Genomic DNA, 23,666 nt, shown 5'->3' with positions numbered 1-23,666 from the left:
ACTTTCATTATACCGGCAACAAAAATTGGAAATGGGAATATTTGTTGAAGGAATCCTATTTAAGTTACCAAAAAATATGGAATCTATAGGTGCAAATCTAACAAACTATGTGCAAGATTTGCAGGCTAGAAACTACAAAACACTAGTGAATCAAATCAAAGAAGAAGAGTTTCATAAATGAAGAGATATCATGTTTGTAGATTGAAAGAGACTCAATATTAATAAGATGTCAATTCTCTCCAGATTTTCTTAAAATTTTCCAACAAATTTCCCAGCAGGATTTTTGTAGAAATTGTCAAACTGATCCTAAAGTATACATAGAAAAGCAAAAAAACTAGAATAGCCAGATTAATTTTTCTTTTGTTTTTATTTAAATTAATTTTCAACTGATATATATAATGAATAGCCAGAAAAATTCTGAAAAAACAAAAAAGTTGGTAAACTCAAACTAGGTGAATGAATTCAAGATACACTTAGTTTTATAACTATAGTAATCAAGATGACTTGGTATTGGCCTTAGGATAGACATAGAGCTCAACGAACCAGGTTATGCAGAAACAGAAGCAATTACAAATGATTTATCATACATATTTTCAAATAAGGACAAAATAATTCAATTGAGAAATATAATGCCCTTTACAATTGTTCCTATATAATTGTTCATTCATTTGCAAAACAATGAACATTGTAGGTCATACAAATGTTAATTCAAAATGAATGAAAATGTAAAGTCCTAAAAGGTAAAACTTATAATGGAAATTTCCTCAAACAAATAAAAGAAAATCTTAGTGATCTTGAATTAGGGAAATATATCTTAGAGAACACATAAAAAGCATGAAATTCAAAAGAAAACTGATACACTGGACTTCATAAAGATTAGAACCCTTACACTCTTTGAGTGACACTGTTAAGAAAAAGAAGACTGGCATTATACTTGTATGATGCTCAATATCCTTTTTTTTTTTTTTTTAAGAGAGAGAGAGAGAGAATATTTATTTTTTAGTTTTCAGCGGACACAACATCTTTGTTTGTATGTGGTGCTGAGGATGGAACCCGGGGGCGCATGAGTGCCAGGTGAGCAGGCTACAGCTTGAGCCACATCCCCAGCCCTCAATATCCTTTTTGACATTAGGCAAATTAAAATTAAAATTAAAATGATATCACTTTAAACCATTAGAATGACTAAAAAAGACTAACAGTAGGAAGTGTTAACAAAGATGGGGAACAAATGGAACTATTACACATTGCTGATGGGAATGCTGAATGTGATATTCACTTGGGAGACCATCTGGCAGTACATGTAAATTTCGATATGTGCTTAACCATTAGACTCAGCAATTCCATTCCTCAGAATTTACCCAAAAGAAAGATATTTATGTCAACACAAAGAACTATACTTAAATGTTCACTGCATTATTCACTATGGGAGATGATTACTCTACATTGTCAACTTCACCATACCCTTTAAAAGGATAAATTCATTGTATGTACATTATACCTCAATACACCTGGCTTAAGGAAAAAAGAAAACTTTATTCTGAAGTCATCCCTCTCTGAGTCTCTCCAATTTGGTCTAAATACTTCTTCTATGCACTTCCATAGCTCTCGATGAAGGTATTCATCATTATCAGTTTATGTGGCCTAAAAAATCTTGTCTTATACTCTGAATCCTTAACACTAAGAACAATGAACCTAACCGATTCTGCCTATTATCCTAATATATCTTACGTCTCACTTTCTTGTACAACTTTGTAATTCTATTTTATCTGGTTTTTAGTAGTATGTTACTTGTTATACCTAATTATTTCATAGGTATTTTTACTTTCTACAATTTTATTAAGTTTCTAATTGGCTTTAAAAAACATAATTTTCCCTTTATTTTTGTTCTCTATTACACCAGCATACTTCCTTCCATGGCCAACTTCCTAAGGAGATACCCAAATGCTGACTTTCTGAAATAGGGTAGATTAGAGACAAACTCAGCTGAGAACTTGAACATTACCTAAGGAACGTGTGAGTTGAAACATCCCCCTTCGACCAAAAATGCCATGCATCATATACTTGGCTCTTAGCAGAAACACATGATTAAAACTACCTTCGTTAGCCAAAAATCTCAATTCCAGACTATAGACCTGCAACAATATGTTAAGAACCACCATTTTCCACAAAATGTAGATACTTTCAGATGAGCAATAAGCACATACTGGAGAGAGCCAGGTGTGGCATGTGGGAAGAGAAACAAAGTATATGCCTCAGTACCAGTCTAAAAGCAACAAGAATATCTGGTACCAAAAGAGAAGAAAAAGGGCTTACACCAAAAGTCATTGTTTTACAAGTTTTTATTAAGATGAGCCCTAGGGTCTGGAGATGTAGTTCAGTGGTTAAGTACATGCTTACTATGGTGCAAGGTCCTGGGTTCAACCCCCAGCACTCAAAATATTTTTAAAAGACCAGCTCTAAAACAGGACAAGATAAAAAGATTCAACAATTGTAGGAAATTAGAATTAAGAAAGGAACATAAATATTAAATGCACTGCTCGGGTCACTATAGAAAGACACAAAATAAATAAGAATATGATAAGAACAAGGCCTCACTAGTACATGGAATCTAAATATGTTTAACTCAAAGAAGTAGTAAGTAGATGGTGGTTTTCAGGGGCTATGCAGGAAGAGATGTTAATTTAAAAATATACAATTTCAGTTAGTCCAAGAGATCTGTTGTAGGGCTGGGGATATAGCTCAATGGTAGAACACCTGCCCAGCAGGCTCAAGGCCCTGGGTTCAATCCCCAGCACTATAAAAACAAAATATAATTTAATTAAAAATGTTTAAGTTAAAATACAGTAAGCAAAATGAGGGTGGAGAATTTTTTCAATCTGAAAAAAAAAATGCAGGATTAAATTGTTTCTTTAAAAAGAAACAGACCAGAACATATACATTAAATAAATATTTTTTTAAAAAATCAAGGATGTTGTAAATAATCTATGACTAACATTTTTTTTTAAAGATAGAGTGAGAGAGGGAGGGAGAGAGAGAAAGAGAGAGAATTTTTAATATTTATTTTTTAGTTTTCGGCGGACACAACATCTTTGTTTGTATGTGATGCTGAGGATCGAACCCGGGCCGCACACATGGCAGGCGAGCGCGCTACCGCTTGAGCCACATCCCCAGCCCGCTATGACTAACATTTTAGTGTTACTTCTAATAGTAATACCATAAGTGTCACAAAATAAAAAAGGCACTCATTCTAAAGTGGGGCTGAAGGTTACCAAATATCACACATATACACCAGTGTAGCATAGCACAAAGAGAATGATTTATTAAGTCATCCAGGCCTGGATTTAAATCCTAGCTCTACCCATCTGTGTAATATTGAGTAGTTTCCCTTCATAAGGCTGCTACAAACCTTAATGATGATAACCTATGTCTGGGATGGCAAACAGGTTTCATTTCATATGCAACTATGATTGCTAGCTGTGTCCTGTAATACTATTAGAAACAACTATACTTTTAGGCTCCGGAAGGAGAGTGCTAGAATCAGTAAACTACATCAGTCACTGGTAACAGCAAAGATGGAGGAAAGGTAGCAGTATATAATCCAGGCATTTGTCATTCCTGTGCTCAATAAACAGTAGCTCTTCTTATTTCTGGAATAACCCCACTTCACTGGTCAAAAGAGAGGTATATAATGGCATATCTCTTATTTCAACTTAATTTTCATCAGATTCTAGAGGTGAATATCCAATAAGACAGAAAAAGCAGAATGATGTGAGAAAGCATATCCTTTCTTGGAAACATACACACAAAAAAGAAACCCTTAAATTAGCAGATTATGGTGTTTCTGCATAAGTTTCTTCAGTTAAATATATTTTTTAAACTAGACAACAATTCAAACCTAACAATAAAAGGAACAGAAATAAACAATAGCCTATGTAAAAAATCATAAAGATCTCTCTGTATAACAGAAAATGTAGAGACAGAAGCATCAGTACAAAGGTTAGGTTAATTTGGAAATGAAAACCACAGTCTAAAATCTAAAAATTACCTGCTGACCCAAGTACTTCAGTCCATCCAAACAGACTTTCCATTCAATCAACAGCTGGTAGATGTCCTCCTTTCCACCCCAAATCTTCACCACAAAGCAAGAAACAGATGTATCAAGACGGTCTGGCATTATTCCAAAATCGAGACTCCGCCATGTTGGATTCTGTTCATGGAAATTAAAACATGCTTTAAAACTCTAACTTGTTTATAATTATTTCAATTAGGTAGCAAATCATTTTGTTTTAAAAATCAAAAGATTTCATAAATATATGAAATTGCAAACTTAAGTGAACCAAGAGATAGTCCAATTAATACAAAGAGGGTGATAATGGTACTTCTGAATTTATCTGCTTACTTATTGTAGTCTCTAGAAGGAGCATAAAATCCCATGTCTCATTAATGTGGCTTTAAATGGCAATTCATTCATTTATTCAACACTTAATAAATAATTATTAAAAGCCAAAGCATAAACAATACACCCAGACAGCCTCTAACTCACAGTGGAGTTCAAATCTCTATTTAACATAATTATATCACAGGGGATGTAAATCAATGATAGAACACTTGTTTAGCATGTGCAAGGCACTGTGTTTAATCCCCAGCAGTCAAATAAATAAATGAAAATAATCATATTGTTTCATAAAAAGTTCAATAACAGAATTATGCAAAAGGTACACAGTAGCATGGGAAGGAATAATAAACTCTAAAGGAACAGAGCAAGAATCAGAAGCTGTGAAATTCAGCTTTTAAAGAACAAGCAGGTTTTACCAGACTAAAATAAGGAATTCCAGGCAAAAGAAACATGATACACCAGGTATCAAAGGTGTGAAATAGCAAAGTGTGGTCAGGGAACTAAGAACAACTGTTGGCAGGAGTGGAAGGACACAAAGATGGAGAGAGAATCAAGGACTAAACAAACAGAAGGATCTTTTATACTTTGCCAAGGAGCCAACACTACTCTGTATAAGAGATTGAGCCACTGAAATTTTAAAGTTAGGAGTGACAAGATCAGCTTTACGCTCTGAATGAACATTACTTTTTATGTAGTTAGTTGAAATACTCTCTGAAAAGTCAAAATTCTAAGGGTTTTTAATAACATCAAAAGAAACTAAATATGAAGCATCAATTGCTTTCATTTCTTCTAGAGTAAATGTTTGGGCTTTCATTGATGAAGGTAAACATAACCAATCTTATTAAATTAGCAACATTCATATTATTTAAATCAGTAAATAAAAAGGTCTTCATAAGAGTAACTGTTCTTGGCTTTGTGGCAGTTTTTTCCTGAACAAAGTAGGAGGGGATGTGGAGAAAACCCAAAGCCCAGAGGGAGAAAAAGGGCTAAATGGCATGATGATAAAACAGTAAGCACATTTTGCAATCATTTTTGTATTGGGCTATATAAAAACTAAATCCCAAGCCAACTGTGGTGGCACACACCTGTAATCCCAGCATCTGGGAAGCTAAATAAGGAGGATTGCAAGTTTAAGGCAAGCCGTGGCAACTTATCAAAACCTTATCTCAAAAATAAAATTAAAAGGGCTAGAATGTAGTTCAGTGGTTGAACATTCCCGGAGTTATTGTCTTAGAATTCTAATCTAAGACCAGCAGGATTCCATACTTATATGATCCCCAGTTTCTATCTCATTATCATTGTTTTAGCAGTCCTGCTACATAGGGGCAGAATTTCATTTAAATGTGAGGATACCATTAAGGTTTACAAATAACATGCCGACCTATACCATGAGAAATGCTAGAAGTTCTTCAGACTGAAGAAAAATGACACCAGATAGAATCCTGGATTTACAAGAAGGAATATAAAGGGCTGGAGTTGTGGCTCAGTGGTAGAGTGCTTGCCTGGCATGTGTGAGGCACTGGGTTCGATTCTCAGCACCACAGAAAAATAAGTAAAGGTCCAATAACAACTAAAAAAATATTAAAAAAAAAAAAAAAAGAAGAAGAAGGAACGAAGAACATTGGTGATGGTAAATATGTGGAGGGCAAATATAAAAGACAATACTGTCCAAGGGGTGAATAGAAGGAACCTACCACTTCTGATAATGACAGGTTGGGCAATCTTCCCATTGAAAATAATGAAAAATGTTAGCTAAAATATTTTTTAAAAATAAAAAAAATCTAAACCAAGAAGGCAAAAACCCAGAGAACTGTGGGGTCTGGAAGACTTTTGTCTGCAAGCCACTGCTGACCTATATAAACTTAGGACTTTGGTCCTGGCAGTCTTCTAGAGACACAAAGACATAATTCAACACCCAAGTACAAGCCCCACTCACATCTTAGAGATGTCGCTCTCCACACTGAGTGGGGACCATGAAAGGGCTGTATACCCTCAGTCCATGAGTGAAACAGAACTAAATCCCACCAAACTCCTATGTTAAATGTGTGCAGTCAAGAAGATGGGGGGAAAGAAAGTCTCTGAGTAAGTAATTATACACAAAGCAGCACAAAGAGAAAAGAAAAATATGGAGAAAACTTTTAAAAACATGCATGATAGAGTGAAAAGATCTAAAATGCATTTAACACACAATCTAGAAATAGAAAATGGATAAATAAAGAGGACACAGCACTACTTGAAGAAATAGTATCAATTTCCTAGACTGATTTAAAAACAAAAGCCAGGTGCAGTGACGAAAGCCTGTGATCCCAGAGACTCACGAGGCTGAGGCAGGAGGATCACAAATTTGAGGCCAGCCTCAGCAAATTAGTGAGATCCTGTCTCAAAAAAAATGTAAAGGGCTGAGGATGTAGCCCAATGGTAAAGCACCCTTGGATTCAATTGCCAGTACCACAACCAATCAATAAAAACAAAACAAAGCAAAAAAACATTAATTCTCAGGACCAAAATATCCAACAGATTCTAAGTAAGGTAAATAAAAGTAAAACCATATGAAGACATATAAAGTGAAAAGTGAAACTACAGAACACCAAGCAGGATGCAGTGGTACACACCTATAAACCTAGCAATTTGGGAGGCTGACACAGGAGACTCAAGTTTGAGGCCAGCCTCAGCAACTTACCAAGACCTTCAGTAACTTAGCAAGACCCTGTCTCAAAATTTAAAAAAAATAAAAAAGACTGGCAATATATCTCAGTGCCAAAGCACGCTTGGATTCAATCCCCAGTAACAAAAAGGGAAAGAAAAAAACAAAACATAGAACAAAGATAGAATCCTAAGTGCTCCCTCAGGAAAATGACCTTTAAAGAAATCACACATAAACCACTGACTTCTCAACAGCAAAAACAGAAGCCAGAAAGCAATGGAGTTTTGCTTTCGATGTCCTGAAAATAAATGACAACACAGAATTTATTTATTCATTCATTCATTCATACATTCATTCATTCATTCATGGATACTGGTGGTTGAACCAGAGGTAGGTACTTTACTACTGAACCACATCCCTGGTCCTTCTATTTTTTATTTCAAGATAGGGCCTCACTAAGGTGCTGAGTCTGACCTTGAACCTGCAATCCTCAAGCCTCAGCCTCCCAAGTCACTAGGACTATAGGTATATGCCACTATACCCAGCTGACAACCTAGAATTCCACCTGCAGTGGAATATTCTTCATAAATAATAGTGCATGTGACACCAGCACATACTCATTAAAGAAAATTCTAGAGGATGTACTTTAAGACACATGGAAAGTGAATCCAGATAGAACATTTGTGTTGCAAGAATGAATGAATACCAAAAAAGTAGTAAATATAAGAGTAAATCTAAAGGAGAGATGGAATTTCTCACATTGCAAATTAAGTAGCTCAGCAAACTTTCTCCAAAAAATCTAACAATGAACCTGGACAAAACAGTTGAACAACAATTTCAGGGCCGTGAAAATCAACCAAATTGGGGAGCAATTGGTAATAAAAAAATCAATGACTTCAGGTTAAGAACAGGGAAATATGTGGCATTCTTACCCAGGGATGCCTTTATCCCCAACTCCATTTCGGTATGCAAAGCTGTTCTATTTGGGAGAGGTGGGTAATTGTAAAAGAACTGGCTTGATTTGAAATGGAGCATGGAAAAACTGCAACCTCAGCAATGCTGTAACACTAGTAAGCGCAATGGCAAATGAACAGGGAAGACCAGCAGTTCAGTAGCCTGAACTTACAGTTCTGTTTGTGATAAGCAATGGACTGGGAAACTAGCCAGAAATTTAATAGGAAGATCTAGAAAATGAGAAGCTATAGGGGGCCTCTATAAGCAATCCGTGCATCCACCCAAGGAGACTCCAAAGAAGGTCTAAACACCCACACATTCCTGACTGACTGAGCAGGCATGCACATGTGGGGCAGAGATGAGAAGGCCCAGTGGAAAACAAAAGCCACAGAAAATTTAAAGACCGCCCAAACTTGAAATGCACTCCCAATCCTTAAGCAAAGGTCATTGATTGAGGTATCTGAGCCCAGAGTCTGACCAATCACTGGCTGACCACTGCACTATGCAGACCCAGGAGTAAACACTAGAAATGTGGATGGATTAGGAACAACAGCAGATAATCAACCAGACAGAACCACTGAATTATGGAACGGTGTGAAGATTCTTTTAACTTCAGCTTTTCTCTGTCAATGAAGACAACTAAGAGGCAATATAGGAAAAAGTGCTATAATTTAGTAATACTGCTAAATTACATAAGCCCCTCTCTGTCTTAGACTCTTCAGTTATAAAAACTGAACAAGCTATCACCTCACTGAGTTTTCTGAAGCTTAAGTAGTACAGTAATAATAACTAACTATAGATATAGCTAAAATCCTAACACCTGAAGACAGATAACATATGAAAAGAGCCTAGCAAAATGCCTCATCTAGCACATAAGAAATATCTAATCTGTTGAAAACATTAGCCCTATTGATCCTAACAGTAAGTCCACATGAAGTAAGACAAGCTGTTAATCTCAAAAAGTTAAAAAGACAAAACACTGTATTTTAGCAAATCCAAGAAACCACAACTTTCTCTATGACTTTTACGAAGAACTGATTTTAAGATGCATCTACATTTCAAAGAATGAAAAATGTGCATCTTAGAATCAATGAAACATCGAAGTTCAGCATCATATTATATAAGGTTGCCTAATAAAAACAGTACCCGAAATTGAATCTTGGTGTCTAGAATTTGTCTCACATTCTTTTTCGTACATTACTTTTGTTTTGGATTTTAGCTCCCACTACATCCCAGCAGTCAGAACTCAGAACAAAATAAACCTTAAGGGATTGTCAACCTCTTCCCCATTTTAGATCCTACAGCCAAGAGGCTACAGCAGGAAGAGAGAACTCTATTCTCTTCTCTGGGGGAAAGGAAAAGGGGGAACTACGCAGAACTTAAACTTGCTCTTGCTGCTCCACCACATATTACCACTGACTAGGGTGGGCACACAAATAAGTGACTGAACATGACACTATAGGCAAGAATATTACTGCAAGAATAAAGTATGCGTCACAGATTAGCCAGGAAGGGCCTGTCCTTCACCGGTTCACCCAGATCGCCATCAAGGACTTGAGAAACTTGGAGCCAGGAGTTCTGGGCCAAGCCCTCTAGTTCCAGAGCTTGAGGATGTGCCTAAACCCCCTGGGTCTGAGGCTCCTTCACCCACCCAGCCTTACAGGAGTACGAGCAGTTCTCACAGGCCTTGTAGAACAAGCCAAGCATTATTCCTGATTTAATTTAACATGGTCTATAGTGCACATGAGGAAGCTGCATACAACAGAGAAAAGGACCTCTAGTTTACATATTCTAGAACTGTGAGAAGTAAAACAGACTGCTGGACTTGTCAGTCCAACTCCAGTTTGAAATGAGGATGTTGAGGCCTCTGACTGGAGCCCTTCTCTGCCTCCCCGGACCCATTCTGTTCCAGGTCATTTCTCTCTCACCACAGGGTTTCAGTTCAAGCATTTCTTCCCCAGAGAAGTCTTCCCTGATCTCCCAGGAACTATCAGACTCTACTGCCAGACCCTACATGAGATGGGGTCTTTTCTGCTATTGTTTTTCCAACTTATAATATAACACCATGGAGATACAGTAAGTACTCAAATATTTGTTGAATGAACAAAGAAAAAACATCCTATTCCTGGTACTCTACTGGAAGAAGACCTAATCAGTTTGGGATAAAAAATGTTTAAAGCTAAGCCAAGACCAGAGAACACAGCTTAAGATTCCTTTGGAAAAAGTGATTCATTTTCTCAACCAATATGAATCATGCTTTGTAAATAGAGAATAAAAGCATTTTGCTCATTTTTACTACTGTTGTAATTATTACAAGAAAGGAATGAGCAATGAGAGCCGTGTGTGCCCTTATGTCCTTAGGGCTGTCTGCCCTTCTCTATGCTCCCAAGGATCCTGAGACTAGATCACTCTCTTAAAGGACTTGCCATGATACATCACCTTGATTTTCTTGTCTGCCTTCCCCTCAGTAAAGTGGAAATCTCTATCAGTATATTTGACCTCCACAGTACCTGGTACCTTGTAACTGTAAGTTCTGTATGTCAGGCACCATACTACCAAAGTGACTATATATTTTTATTAAACCTTCACAAAATTTAAGAATCCTGTTAAGTAGACAGCATTACTCAATTTTTCAGAGGAAAACTGATGCTAGGAAATATTTTAAAACTTGTCTTAGGTCAAACAGTTGGTCATATCTGGAGCTGGAAGACATAAAGATGTTAGATAACTTTTGTACAGGAGGTGGGCCATGTTGCTGGAGACCACTTCACTTAAGAGCAAATAGGCTTTATGTCCCAGGCAGCCCCCGAAGGGCAAGTGACATATAATTGGTGTTCCTCATGATAACCCTGAGTCCTTGAGAAAAGGCTAAATAAAAAGCTAAAAAGGGAAGAGGAAGGAAACCAAAGGTGATATGGAAATGAAAAATTCAAATATGAACATTTTACTTAATTAGAATTCAACAGACCACCAACTCCATGTCTTGAAGAGTCAAAAACTGAAAGCATGAAAGAAGAAAAATATCTCATAAATCTAAAACTAAAGTCTCAAAATTTGTTCAGAATCTGTTTATTCTTGATTGGCATTATTTGGCATGTTTTTCCAGAAGAGACATTTGATAAAAAAGAACATCCCAACTGCCAAAACACATTTGAAAATATGCTCAACTAGAACTGACCATAAGGAAGAATAAGTTAAAGTCACAAGATAATAAAATAATACCAGAAGGAAAAATACCAGAAGGGCTAGAAGAGAATACAACACGAGGATACACAGTACCTAAAAACTTCCCACTACTGGTAGGAATATAACTGGTACAAAACTTTGGAAACTATTCCACCGTGTCTACAGAAGTAACCTGTTAGAGCTCAGCACACACACTCCTAAATGCATGCCACAGAGAAATGCATACCTATGTTCATCAAAAGATATGTTCCTTACAATAAATGAACTACTACATGTGACAACACGGATGAATCTCATAAATATTATGCTGAGCAGAAGAGCATGTGTCACATAAAGGTTCAAAACCAGGCAGAACTACTCTATGAGGAGAGTGATACATTTACGGAGGCGGTAGTGACTAGGAGAACACAGGAGGAATTGGTTATGTTTTTATTTTTTCTTTCTATTCCATTGTTACTGGGAATTGAACCCAGGGGGACTTCAGCACTAATCTACATCTCCAGTCCTTTTTATTTTTTGAGACAAGGTCATGCTAAATTGCTCACTAAGTTGCTCGTACAAATTGCATACAGATTTTATTTATTGGACAACAGTTCAAGAATTTTTTTGGGGGGAGGGGGGCTATTGAGGATTGAACCCAGGTGTGCTTAACCCCTGAACCATATCCCAGCCCTTTTTGTATTTTATTTAGAGACAGGGTCTTGCTGAGTTGCTTAGGGCCTTGCTAAATTGCTGAGGCTGGCTTTGAACTCATAACCCTCCTGCCTTAGCCTCCTTAGCCACTGGGATTATAGGCATGCGCCCAACTTAGTCCAATAAATTTTTGTTTTGTTTTATTTCTGCTGGGGATCAAACTCAGGGCCTTGTGTATGCCAGGTAAGCAATAAACTTTTTCCCTTGCCTTATTCATCTCTCCACAGACTTCCTGTCCCAATTTAGGAATTACTTATTGTGAATCTTTCCTAATTTCTCTCTCCAAACGATGGTGAATAACACTCCTACATGTTTTCATTGTATCCTGTTGTTCCTGGTACTATAATTGCATCCTAGACTCCCTCCAAATTATGTGGTTAACCAGACAAAAGTTGGACAACTTTGATGAGGCAGTTTAACACAGGGTAACATAATCTGACATAAGCAAAACACACACACACACACACACACATTAAATGCTAATTCATTCAGCCACAATTCACCTGAAACAAAAACTGGGTTTAAGAATCACTCAAGCCAATAACTATAAAAAGTATCTGTACTGTTCGGTTCCCTACCCCAAAAAAATGTAAAAACAATTCAGTCACATTTTCAATCAAACTTGTGGTTCTATTAAACTGTCAAATTTTCCCTAAAAATACATGCTCTAAAACTTGTTTATTTAATTATAAGTCTCACTGACCTCTATCAGACCTCCAGCCAACATTTAATCAGATGAAGGAAGTATGATATTAAGAGAGGCTATGATTACAGCAGACCTCTTGAACATCAGTTTTACCAGTCACTTGGGTCATGTGACTTAGATCAAGGTCCTCAGCTTGTTTCCTTAACTATACTACAGGAATCTCTTTTACCATAAAATATTGTTAAAGTTAGAAATAACATATATAACACACCTAACATGCTATTTAAATCACAGATGGGGAGAAAGATGGCAGCGAATAGAGTGCGACACCCCCGTGTACTGCACAGGTGATTAGTGAGTTTAGAAAGGCCAGAAGCTATCTTGTTAGGAATGTCCAGCAAAATTGGGGTGCACTGAAACCTAGAGGAAGAATTTCAACACCCAAGGATCAATTACTGCGGCTCAATCTCGAATGAACCATGCACCTGGAGATTCAGGCTGATTGATCAGCGGCCTGCCCCGCAGCTGGAGCCTGCGCTCTGACATGCCAGCAACGCGGAAAAACGGTGCTACGGATTCTGTGGGGTCCTGCCAACTGTGCTCTCACAGTGCTCCAGGCTGAGTTCTGGGTTTGAGACGGTAGAGAGAAACAGTCCAGATCTGCCCTCCACACCGGACACCCCACCGAGGAAGCCAGCGGCCACCATATTGGGGAGCTGACATCACCATCGCCAGCTTCTGACAGAAGAGACCCCATCACAGCAAGTTCAGCGATAGAACAGGTGTGTGACATTTAGCCTTTCTCCCATACAGCGGGGAAATCGCATAAAATCTCTCCCCGGCTTTCCGGGGGCGTGATTATCAGAGTGAGCGGGAATAGAGGCGTGGGGAAAGGTAAAGGCACCTGACCTCCAACTCCCCCCTCCCACCAGCAGCGAAAACGAAACCTATCTCACCAGCTCTCCAGCTCTCAGAGGAGTAGCTATCGGAGGGAATCGAAAGAATAGGGAGCCGGTTCCCAATACCCACACTCCACATCCAGGAAACTGCAGGCCCAGAGTATAGCTTGAACTGTGGAGAGGTACCACACTGGGGAAGGCCTAGCTGGAAGGAGAAGCAAGGAAACTAGAGGCCAGGAACAACCCTAAGTGAACTGGATTGGAGAGACACCAGGTGGTGGAGGAGGGAGCGGCCTCATACGGATTGTTTCCTACAGCCCGAGGGCAAAATCTTGGTCAGGAAAGCACAGCTCCACCTACTAGAAGCGAAGAAAATAGAAGCCTAACAGTGCATTTTTTTTTAATTGTAATTTTTATTTTACTTTATTATTATTTTTATCATTTCTTCTTTTACTTTTCTATTTTTTCTTCTCTTTCTTTCTTCTCTCCCTCTCTCTTTCTTGGTTTGCTTCCTTACCTTTTCCCTATCTTTCCTCCCAAGCATGACCACTCCAATTACGCGTAATGTACTAAATGCAAATAGATGAATATTACGAGATGGTCTATACTCCACCTAAGCCCTTAACTAACTCCAAGTACTCCTGTCTATTCTCTTGTTAATATCCGCCTGCATTGGAGCAACCCCCCAAAGAAGCTAAGATATACTAACCTCCATACCATCATATCTCCCGACCTTAACATAAAATCCTAAGTTCAAACCTCAATTCTCTATATGCCATCAAAATATGTAGGCCTTTAATGAAACTAAAGAATTTACCTTAAATCATAATTAAATCCAACATCTCTAAACATTGTCTCCCAACACAAAGAAGAGATCTTGGAGCTATACAAAACCAAAACAAATTTATAGGAGAAAACAGAAACACAGCAGTCAAACAGAGTTGGAAAGTAACGTGAACACCATGAAAAAACAAGGGAAAAAAAGGATTACAAACAATGCAGGATAACTTAAATTTACAGGAAAACCTAGAGATATCAGAAAAATGGACAGATAAAGAACTCAAGGCATACCTGACTCAGAAAGAATGGAATCTTAGAGAAGTCATTAGACAGCAAGTCCAAACAATGAAAGAATACTTCGAAAATGAATTACATAAACAGATTCAAGAAGCAAAAAAAAATCAACACTACCAGGAGATACAGATTTAAAAAAAAAAAAAATCAAACAGTAATCCTAGAAATACAGGAAACCATAAACCAAATCAAAAACTCAAAAGAGAATATGACAAGTAGACCAGATCAAGTAGAAGACAGAACATCAAATAATGAAGACAAAGTATATCAACTCGAAAAGAGTATAGTCAATGCAGAAAGGCTGGTAAGAAACGACGAGCAAAACATCCAAGAGATATGGGATGTCATAAAAAAAACAAACTTAAGAGTCATTGGAACAGCCAACAATAAAAAATTAAAAAATAAATAAAATAAAATAAAAATAAAAAGACGAAAATACAAAAAAAAAAGAGTCATTGGGATAGAGGAAGGTATAGAGGTCCAAACCAAAGGAATGAGCAATCTGTTGAATGAAATAATTTTAGAAAACTTTCCAGACATGAAAGATGGAATGAATTGCAAAATCCTGGAAGCCTACAGGACCCCAAACATTCAAAACCGTAATAGACCAACTCCAAGACACATTATTATGAAGATATCCAACATACAGAAAAAGCGAGAGAATATTAAAAGCTACAAGAGAAAGGAGGCAGATTACATTCATGGGTAAACCAATTAGGTTAACGGCTGATTTTTCATCACAGACGTTGAACGCGAGAAGATCCTGGAACAACGTATTTCAAACGCTGAAAGATAATGGATTCCAACCAAGAATATTGTATCCAGCAAAATTAACCTTCAGGTTTGACAATGCATTTAAAATATTTCACAATAAACAAACGTTAAAAGAATTCGCAGCCAGAAAACCAGCACTGCAAAGCATTTTGAGCAAAACACTACAAGAAGAGGAAATGAAAAACAGAACCCAAAACCAACAGTGGGAGGTAACTCAGTAAAGGGGGGGAAAATAATCAAAGAGGAAAAACAAGCCAAATTAAAATAAATAAATAAATACATAAATAAATAAACAAACATGACTGGAAGTACAAACCATATATCAATAGTAACCCTAAACGTTAATGGCTTAAACTCACCAATTAAGTGACATAGGCTAGTAACTTGGATTAAAAAAACAGATCCAACAATATGCTGCCTTCAGGAGACTCATATGATAGGAAAAGACATACACAGGCTGAAGGTGAAAGGTTGGGAAAAATCATACCACTCACATGGTCCTCGGAAGCAAGCAGGAGTGGCCATACTCATATCGAATAAAATCAACTTCAAACCTAAGTTAATCAAAAGGGATAAAAAAGGACACTATATACTGTTAAAAGGAACCATTCACCAACAAGACATAACAATTATCAATATTTATGCACCAAATAATGGTGCTGCAATGTTCATAAAACAAACTCTCCTCAAGTTCAAGAATCAAATAGACCACGACACAATAATTATGGGTGACTTCAACACACCTCTCTCACAATTGGACAGATCCTCCAAACAAAAGCTGAATAAAGAAACTATAGAACTCAATAACACAATCAATAACCTAGACTTAACCGACATATATAGAATATATCAACCATCATCAAGTGGATATACGTTTTTCTTAGCAGCACATGGATCCTTCTCAAAGATAGACCATATATTATGCCATAGGGCAACCCTTAGTAAATATAAAGGGGTGGAGATAATACCATGCATCTTATCTGATCAAAATGGAAAGAAACTGGAAATCAATGAAAAAAGAAGGAAGGAAAAATCCTGCATCACCTGTAAAATGAACAATGTTACTGAATGATCAATGGGTTATAGAAGACATAAAGGAGGAAATCAAAAAATTCTTAGAGATAAATGAAAATACAGACACAACATATCAGAATCTATGGGACACAATGAAAGCAGTTTTAAGAGGGAAATTCATTGCCTGGAGTTCATTCCTCAAAAAAAAGGAAAAACCAACAAATAAATGAGCTCATACTTCATCTCAAAACCCTAGAAAAGGAAGAGCAAAACAACAGCAAATGTAGCAGAAGGCAAAAAATAATTAAAATCAGAGCGGAAATCAACGAAATTGAAACAAAAGAAACTATTGAAAAAAATTGACAAAACTAAAAGTTGGTTCTTTGAAAAAATAAATAAGATCGACAGACCCTTAGCCATGCTAATGAAGAGAAGAAGAGAGAGAACTCAAATTACTAACATGCAGGATGAAAAAGGCAATATCACAACAGACACTACAGAAATACAGAAGATAATTAGAAATTATTTTGAAACCTATATTCCAATGAAATAGAAGATAGTGAAGACATCGATAAATTTCTTAAGTCATATGATTTGCCCAGATTGAGTCAGGAGGATACACACAATTTCAACAGACAATAACAATGGAGGAAATAGAAGAAGCCATCAAAAGACTACCAACCAAGAAAAGCTCAGGACCAGATGGGTATACAGCGGAGTTTTACAAAACCTTTAAAGAAGAATTAATACCAATACTTTTCAAGTTATTTCAGGAAATAGAAAAAGACGGAGCTCTTCCAAATTCATTCTATGAGGCCTACATCACCCTGATCCCGAAACCAGACAAAGACACTTCAAAGAAAGAAAACTACAGACCAATATCTCTAATGAACCTAGATGCAAAAATCCTCAATAAAATTCTGGCGAATCGGATACAAAAACATATCAAAAAAATTGTGTACCGTGATCAAGTAGGATTCATCCCTGGAATGCAAGGCTGGTTCAATATATGGAAATCAATAAATGTTATTCACTACATCATTAGACTTAAAGATAAAAACCATATGATCATTTCGATAGACGCAGAAAAAGCATTCGACAAAGTACAGCATCCCTTTATGTTCAAAACACTAGAAACTAGGGATAAGAGGAACTTACCTCAACATTGAAAAAGCTATCTATGCTAAGCCTCAGGCTACCATCATTCTAAATGGAGAAAATTGAGGGCATTCCCTCTAAAATCTGGAACAAGACAGGGATGCCCTCTATCACCACTTCTATTCAATATAGTTCTCGAAATACTGGCCAGAGCAATTAGACAGACGAAAGAAATTAAAGGCATAAAGATAGGAAAAGAAGAACTTAAATTATCACTATTTGCAAATGACATGATTCTATACCTAGCAGACCCAAAAGGGTCTACAAAGAAATTACTACAGCTAATAAATGAATTCAGCAAAGTGGCAGGATATAAAATCAACACGCATAAATCAAAGGCATTCCTGTATATCAGTGACAAATCTTCTGAAATGGAAATGAGGACAACCACCCAATTCACAATATCCTCAAAAAAAATAAAATACTTGGGAATCAACCTAACAAAAGAGGTGAAAGATTTATACGATGAAAACTACAGAACCCTAAAGAGAGAAATAGAAGAAGATCTTAGAAGATGGAAAAATATACCCTGTTCATGGATAGGCAGAACTAACATCATCAAAATGGCGACATTACCAAAAGTTTTCTATAGGTTTAATGCAATGCCAATTAAAATTCCAATGGCATTTCTTGTTGAAACAGATAAAGCAAATCATGAAATTCATATGGAAAAATAAAAGACCCAGAATAGCAAAAGCAATTCTAAGCAGGAAGAGTGAATCAGGCGGTATAGCGATACCAGACTTCAAACTATACTACAGAGCAATAATAACAAAAACAGCATGATACTGGTACCCAAACAGGCAGGTGGACCAATGGTACAGAATAGAGGACACAGAAACCAATCCACAAAATTACAATTATCTTATATTTGACAAAGGGGCTAAAAGCATGCAATGGAGAAAGGATAGCATCTGCAACAAATGGTGCTGAGAAAACTGGAAATCCATATGCAACAAAATGAATCTGAATCCCTTTCTCTCGCCATGCACAAAAGTTAACTCAAAATGGATCAAGGAGCTTGATATCAAAACAGAGACTCTGCATCTGATAGAAGAAAAAGTTGGCTCCAATCTACATATTGTGGGGTTGGGCTCCAAATTCCTTAATAGGACACCCATAGCACAAGAGTTAAAAACTAGAATCAACAAATGGGACTTACTCAAACTAAAAAGTTTTTTCTCAGCAAGAGAAATAATAAGAGAGGTAAATAGGGAGCCTACATCATGGGAACAAATTTTTACTCCTCACACTTCAGATAGAGCCCTAATATCCAGAGTATACAAAGAACTCAAAAAATTAAACAATAAGAAAACAAATAACCCAATCAACAAATGGGCCAAGGACCTGAACAGACACTTCTCAGAGGAGGACATACAATCAATCAACAAGTACATGAAAAAATGCTCACCATCTCTAGCAGTCAGAGAAATGCAAATCAAAACCATCCTAAGATACCATCTCACTCCAGTAAGATTGGCAGCCATTATGAAGTCAAACAACAACAAGTGCTGGCAAGGATGTGGAGAAAAGGGTACACTTGTTCATTGCTGGTGGGACTGCAAATTGGTGTGGCCAATTTGGAAAGCAGTATGGAGATTCCTGGGAAAGCTGGGAATGGATCTACCATTTGACCCAGCAGTTCCCCTTCTCAGACTATTCCCTAAAGACCTTAAAAGAGCATACTATAGGGACACTGCTACATCGATGTTCACAGCAGCATAATTCACGATAGCTAGACTGTGGAACCAACCTAGATGCCCTTCAATAGATGAATGGATAAAAAAAAATGTGGCATTTATACACAATGGAGTATTACTCAGCACTAAAAAATGACAAAGTCATGGCATTTGCAGGGAAATGGATGGCATTAGAGCAGATTATGCTAAGTGAAGCTAGCCAATCCCTAAAAAACAAATGCCAAATGTCTTCTTTGATATAAGGAGAGCAACTAAGAACAGAGCAGGGAGGAAGAGCATGAGAAAAAGATTAACATTAAACAGGGACGAGAGGTGGGAGGGAAAGGGAGAGAGAAGGGAAATTGCATGGAAATGGAAGGAGACCCTCATTGTTATACAAAATTACATAAGAGGAAGTGAGGGGAAAGGAAAAAAAACAAGGGAGAGAAATGAATTACAGTAGATGGGGTAGAGAGAGAAGATGGGAGGGGAAGGGAGGGGACGGGGATAGTAGAGGATAGGAAAGGCAGTAGAATACAACAGACACTAGTATGGCACTATGTAAAAACGTGGATGTGTAACCGACATGATTCTGCAATGTGTATACGGGGTAAAAATGGGAGTTCATAACCCACTTGAATCAAATGTATGAAATGTGATATGTCAAGAGCTTTGTAATGTTTTGAACAACCAATAATTTAAAAAAAAGAAAAGAAAAATAAATAAATAAATCACAGATGGGAACTTATTAGCTATCCTCATTCTTAACTTCTACCATGGAATTTTAAACATTCTAATAAAGATTTTAAAATCCCACAAAAAAATAAAAACTTGCTTTTGAAAAAATATCGAATGATTAACTTTATAACTGTTAAAGGTAGTGTCATATGGGTTCATTATACAATTTGTCTACACTTTTCCATAAGTACAAAGTCAATTTTTGAGAATCTAGTCACATCCATTGATATTGCTCCCATCATTTCAGTTATCACTGAATCCAGTGATCCTTCAAGCATATTAATTATTTAATCTCATCTTGAACCCCCCCCCAAAAAATACATAATCTGGAGAGTATGTCCAGCTGAAGGGAAAGGCATTAACAATAAATTAGACATTCATTGTTAATTGTTATCTGCTAAATATATCTAAGAGGAAATCTCAACTCTGACATATAATTTGGAGACAAATCTCCATCTAATCTATCAAAGGCTAGTTACTCAATGCAACAGATATTTACTGTACTTCTCTGGGTAAAGCATTAGGCTTAGGGAGTATACCAAAAAGGAAAATAATGAGTCTTTGTCCACCAGATGCTCCAAATTTTGTAATACCTATAACTGTATCCCTTCCAAAAACTCATTCTCCTGTTATCCAGCCCTTGACTACCATCTCGGATCTCTCCAGATCATTTCCTCTGCTGCCCTGATCCTCAACTACCTTGCCCCTCTTTCTCTATCAAACTTGCCTAACAAACTTTCAAACCACCCCTGCTCACTCTACTCAAAATCTTAGCCATTTTCTTACAACCTCAAGTAAACTCCTATCTTTATAATTTCCTGTTTCTTGGCCTGCAACAGTCTTCCTCCAAATATACAAAACTTGCTCCCTTACTTCTTCCTGGTTCTGCTCGATGCTTTCTTCTATGTAACAATCACAGCCACCACCCCTGCCAAATACTCCCATTATTCTGCTTTACTTTGCTCCATTACACTTATTACATCTAACATATGACCATTTATCATCAATTCTAACTTACACTTTTCTTTGCATTGTAAGATGAATTCTGGTCTTGAGAAAGAGTAAAATCAACAAGGTCCTATAATCTTTAGCCACAAGGTGGCAATCTTCAGGAGTCACTGTATCTCCATGTATAACCTTAAAAACAGCTGCATTAGTAATCAATTCTTTAAGTCAGGCACATTTTTGGCAGTACATATGCTTAGATTATTTGTCATTTAAAATATCTCTCTTGATTTCAACTGAAATCAAAAGAAATCCTATATGCGATATCAACAATTTATACTCAAAAAAATTTTTAAATCAATTGTTCACACCAATGTAGAATAACCAGAATTCCCGAAAATAGATGGTAAGAGTGTAAATGAAACAATAATTTTGGAAAATTGTTTAGTAGCTTCAGCTAATCATATGCATATTCTCAGAAATTCTACTTCTAGATACATACTGAACAGTAATGCATACGTACGTCCACCAAAAGACATAGGAGAACATGTATAGTGGAGCACTCTTCGTATTAGCTCAAAACCAGAAACTAACCAAATGTCTGTCAACAGAAAAATGGATCCTCTGTTATATTCACACTATGGAACACTATACAATACAAATCAAATACACTGTACAATATGAATTAATCTTACAATATCAAGTTGAAACGTAGAAGTCAGACAGCAAAGAATATATATGACAAAATTAGTATATGGTATTAAAAATCAAAAGAGGAACAGTAAGTGAGAAGAGATGAGGAAGCTTCTGCGGTACTGAAATATTCTATTTTTTGATCTGGATGCTGATTATTCGGTGTATTCCATTTGAAAAATTTCATTATTATTATACTTACGACCTATAAACCCTTATACTTGTGTGTTAAGAATCAATTTAAAATATTAAGTTTTTATTTAGGCAATGAACTACAGAAATGAGAGATGAGAGACATTAATTTAATATTTGAGAAGCAAATATTTATCAATGAAGAAAACTTCATCCAACTTCCTTATGAGACTTAAAGAAATTCCCACAAGCTGAGGAAATTAATTTATATTTTATTGCTGACATACAAATAAAGGATTCCCTAACACAAGTCAAGCAATGCAACTGGAGGAAGAAAAGACTGCTAAACATCTTGAAAGAGATGGAAAAAAATCCAAATAAGAGGTTACAAAAGTCAATCACAAACCTGACAAGACCATGACCCAGGCCATGTGCTTCAGTTTAATGACAAGTGTTTGTTCATTTATTTAATTTCTTTTTATTGTTGTTGAACATAAAATAATGGTGAGTTTTACAATTTGTATACACACACACAATATATATATATATATATATATATATATATATATATATATGCACACACACAAATATATAAGTGTGTGTGTATCCAAATCCTTATTGCCAATTGTAAAAGCTCACCATTATTTTGTGTGTGTGTTATATATGTGTGTGTGTGTATATAAAACATACTACACATACACACATGCACACACAGTACATTATACATATTTTCTTGTTTGCAAAGTCCAAGGAAACCATAATACAATGACTATGGGAATTATAAAAATGAAGCATACAAGATCCTTGCTTTTATGAAGATTATTATATATAAAATAAGCAAAAACAAACATGCAGTTATTATATGGATTTAGAATGATACTAGTAGTACAAGAAAAGTAAAAAGTACTTCAAAAAGGGGGGGATTTCTTTCTGCTAAGAATTATAATAAAGCTTTCAGAAGCATCTCGAATTGTGTTGTCTAATATAGTAGCTAAGGGCAACATGCGGCTATTTAACTCAAATAAAATTTAAAATTCAGTTCCAAAGTAAGACTCAACCACATTTCAAGTGTTCAATGGCCACACATGGTTAAGTGCCAACTGTACTCAGTGGTACACTGAACATTACCATCGTTGTAGAAAGTTTTCTTGGATAGTGATAATCTGGAGCACTTAAGAGTTAAAAAGGGGCCCAGAATAAGGACAGTTTATACAAACTTTGAGAGAAAATATTCTTTTTAATTTATTTTTAATACTTTCAAGTTCATTTTTCCATGTCTCCTTTGACATCAGAGTGGCAAAACCAAGCTACTCTGGTTTCAGAATCAAGCTCAGGATATAAACCTAGGAAAAAAGTCTAAAAGTTACACGAGTGAAAAAGAATACTTACAAGTTCATCAGTGTCCAACTAAGTTCACCTACGCCTTTCTAGAAATAAACTATTAAACTCTTCACCTAATCTTCTGATACTTAATTGAGGATGTGAGGTTTTAGGATATTAATACATAGTGGTGAGTCAATAAATTTGTACTTTGGAAGAATTCTTTTATTCAAGAAACGTTTGCTACACATCTTCTAAATGCCAAGTACAATAGTAATCATCAGAGATAAAAGCATTGAAACCACTAACTCTACCCAGCAAGTATCACAATAGCTGAAGGATTTAAAAAATCCTAAACAGGGCTGGGTATGATGGTGCAGGCCTATAATCTTAGCAGCTAGGGAGGCTGAGACAGGAGGATCAGGAGTTCAAAGCCAGCCTCAGCAAAAAGCGAGGCACTAAACAATTCAGTGAGACTCTGTCTCTAAAATACAAAAAATAGGGCTGGGGTTGTGGCTCAGTGGTGTAGCACTCGCCTAGCACGTACAAGGCCCTGGGTTCGATCCTCAGCACCACATAAAAATAAATAAAGGTATTGTGTCCAACTAAAACTAAAAAATAAATTTAAAAAAAAAAATAGGGCTGGGGATGTGGCTCAGTGGTCAAGTGCCCCTGACTTAAATTCCCAGTACCACCCCACTCCCCAAAAAAATCCTAAACA

The 23,666-nt window shown here is 36.5% G+C and overlaps 1 protein-coding gene across 3 annotated transcripts in view; it reads right to left on the bottom strand.

Moving 5' to 3' along the window:
- Uvrag (UV radiation resistance associated) overlaps positions 1 to 23,666 on the bottom strand; it is a 330,605-nt gene that overhangs the window by 264,549 nt on the left and 42,390 nt on the right. For all 3 annotated transcript variants that reach the window (XM_046442008.2, XM_046442007.2, XM_046442005.2), the window contains exon 4: positions 4,046 to 4,207. In XM_046442008.2, coding sequence (XP_046297964.1) covers positions 4,046 to 4,207 — 162 coding nt within the window. The remainder of the gene's footprint in view (positions 1 to 4,045; positions 4,208 to 23,666) is intronic.

The sequence above is a fragment of the Marmota monax genome, unplaced genomic scaffold (assembly GCF_021218885.2).
Source record: "Marmota monax isolate L192 unplaced genomic scaffold, Marmota_monax_Labrador192_F-V1.1 WCK01_AAM20220418_F8-fsc00068, whole genome shotgun sequence".
Classification (NCBI taxonomy): Eukaryota; Metazoa; Chordata; class Mammalia; order Rodentia; family Sciuridae; genus Marmota; species Marmota monax.
Note: the sequence above shows the minus strand (reverse complement) of the source record. Positions and strands in the feature narration are given on the sequence as shown.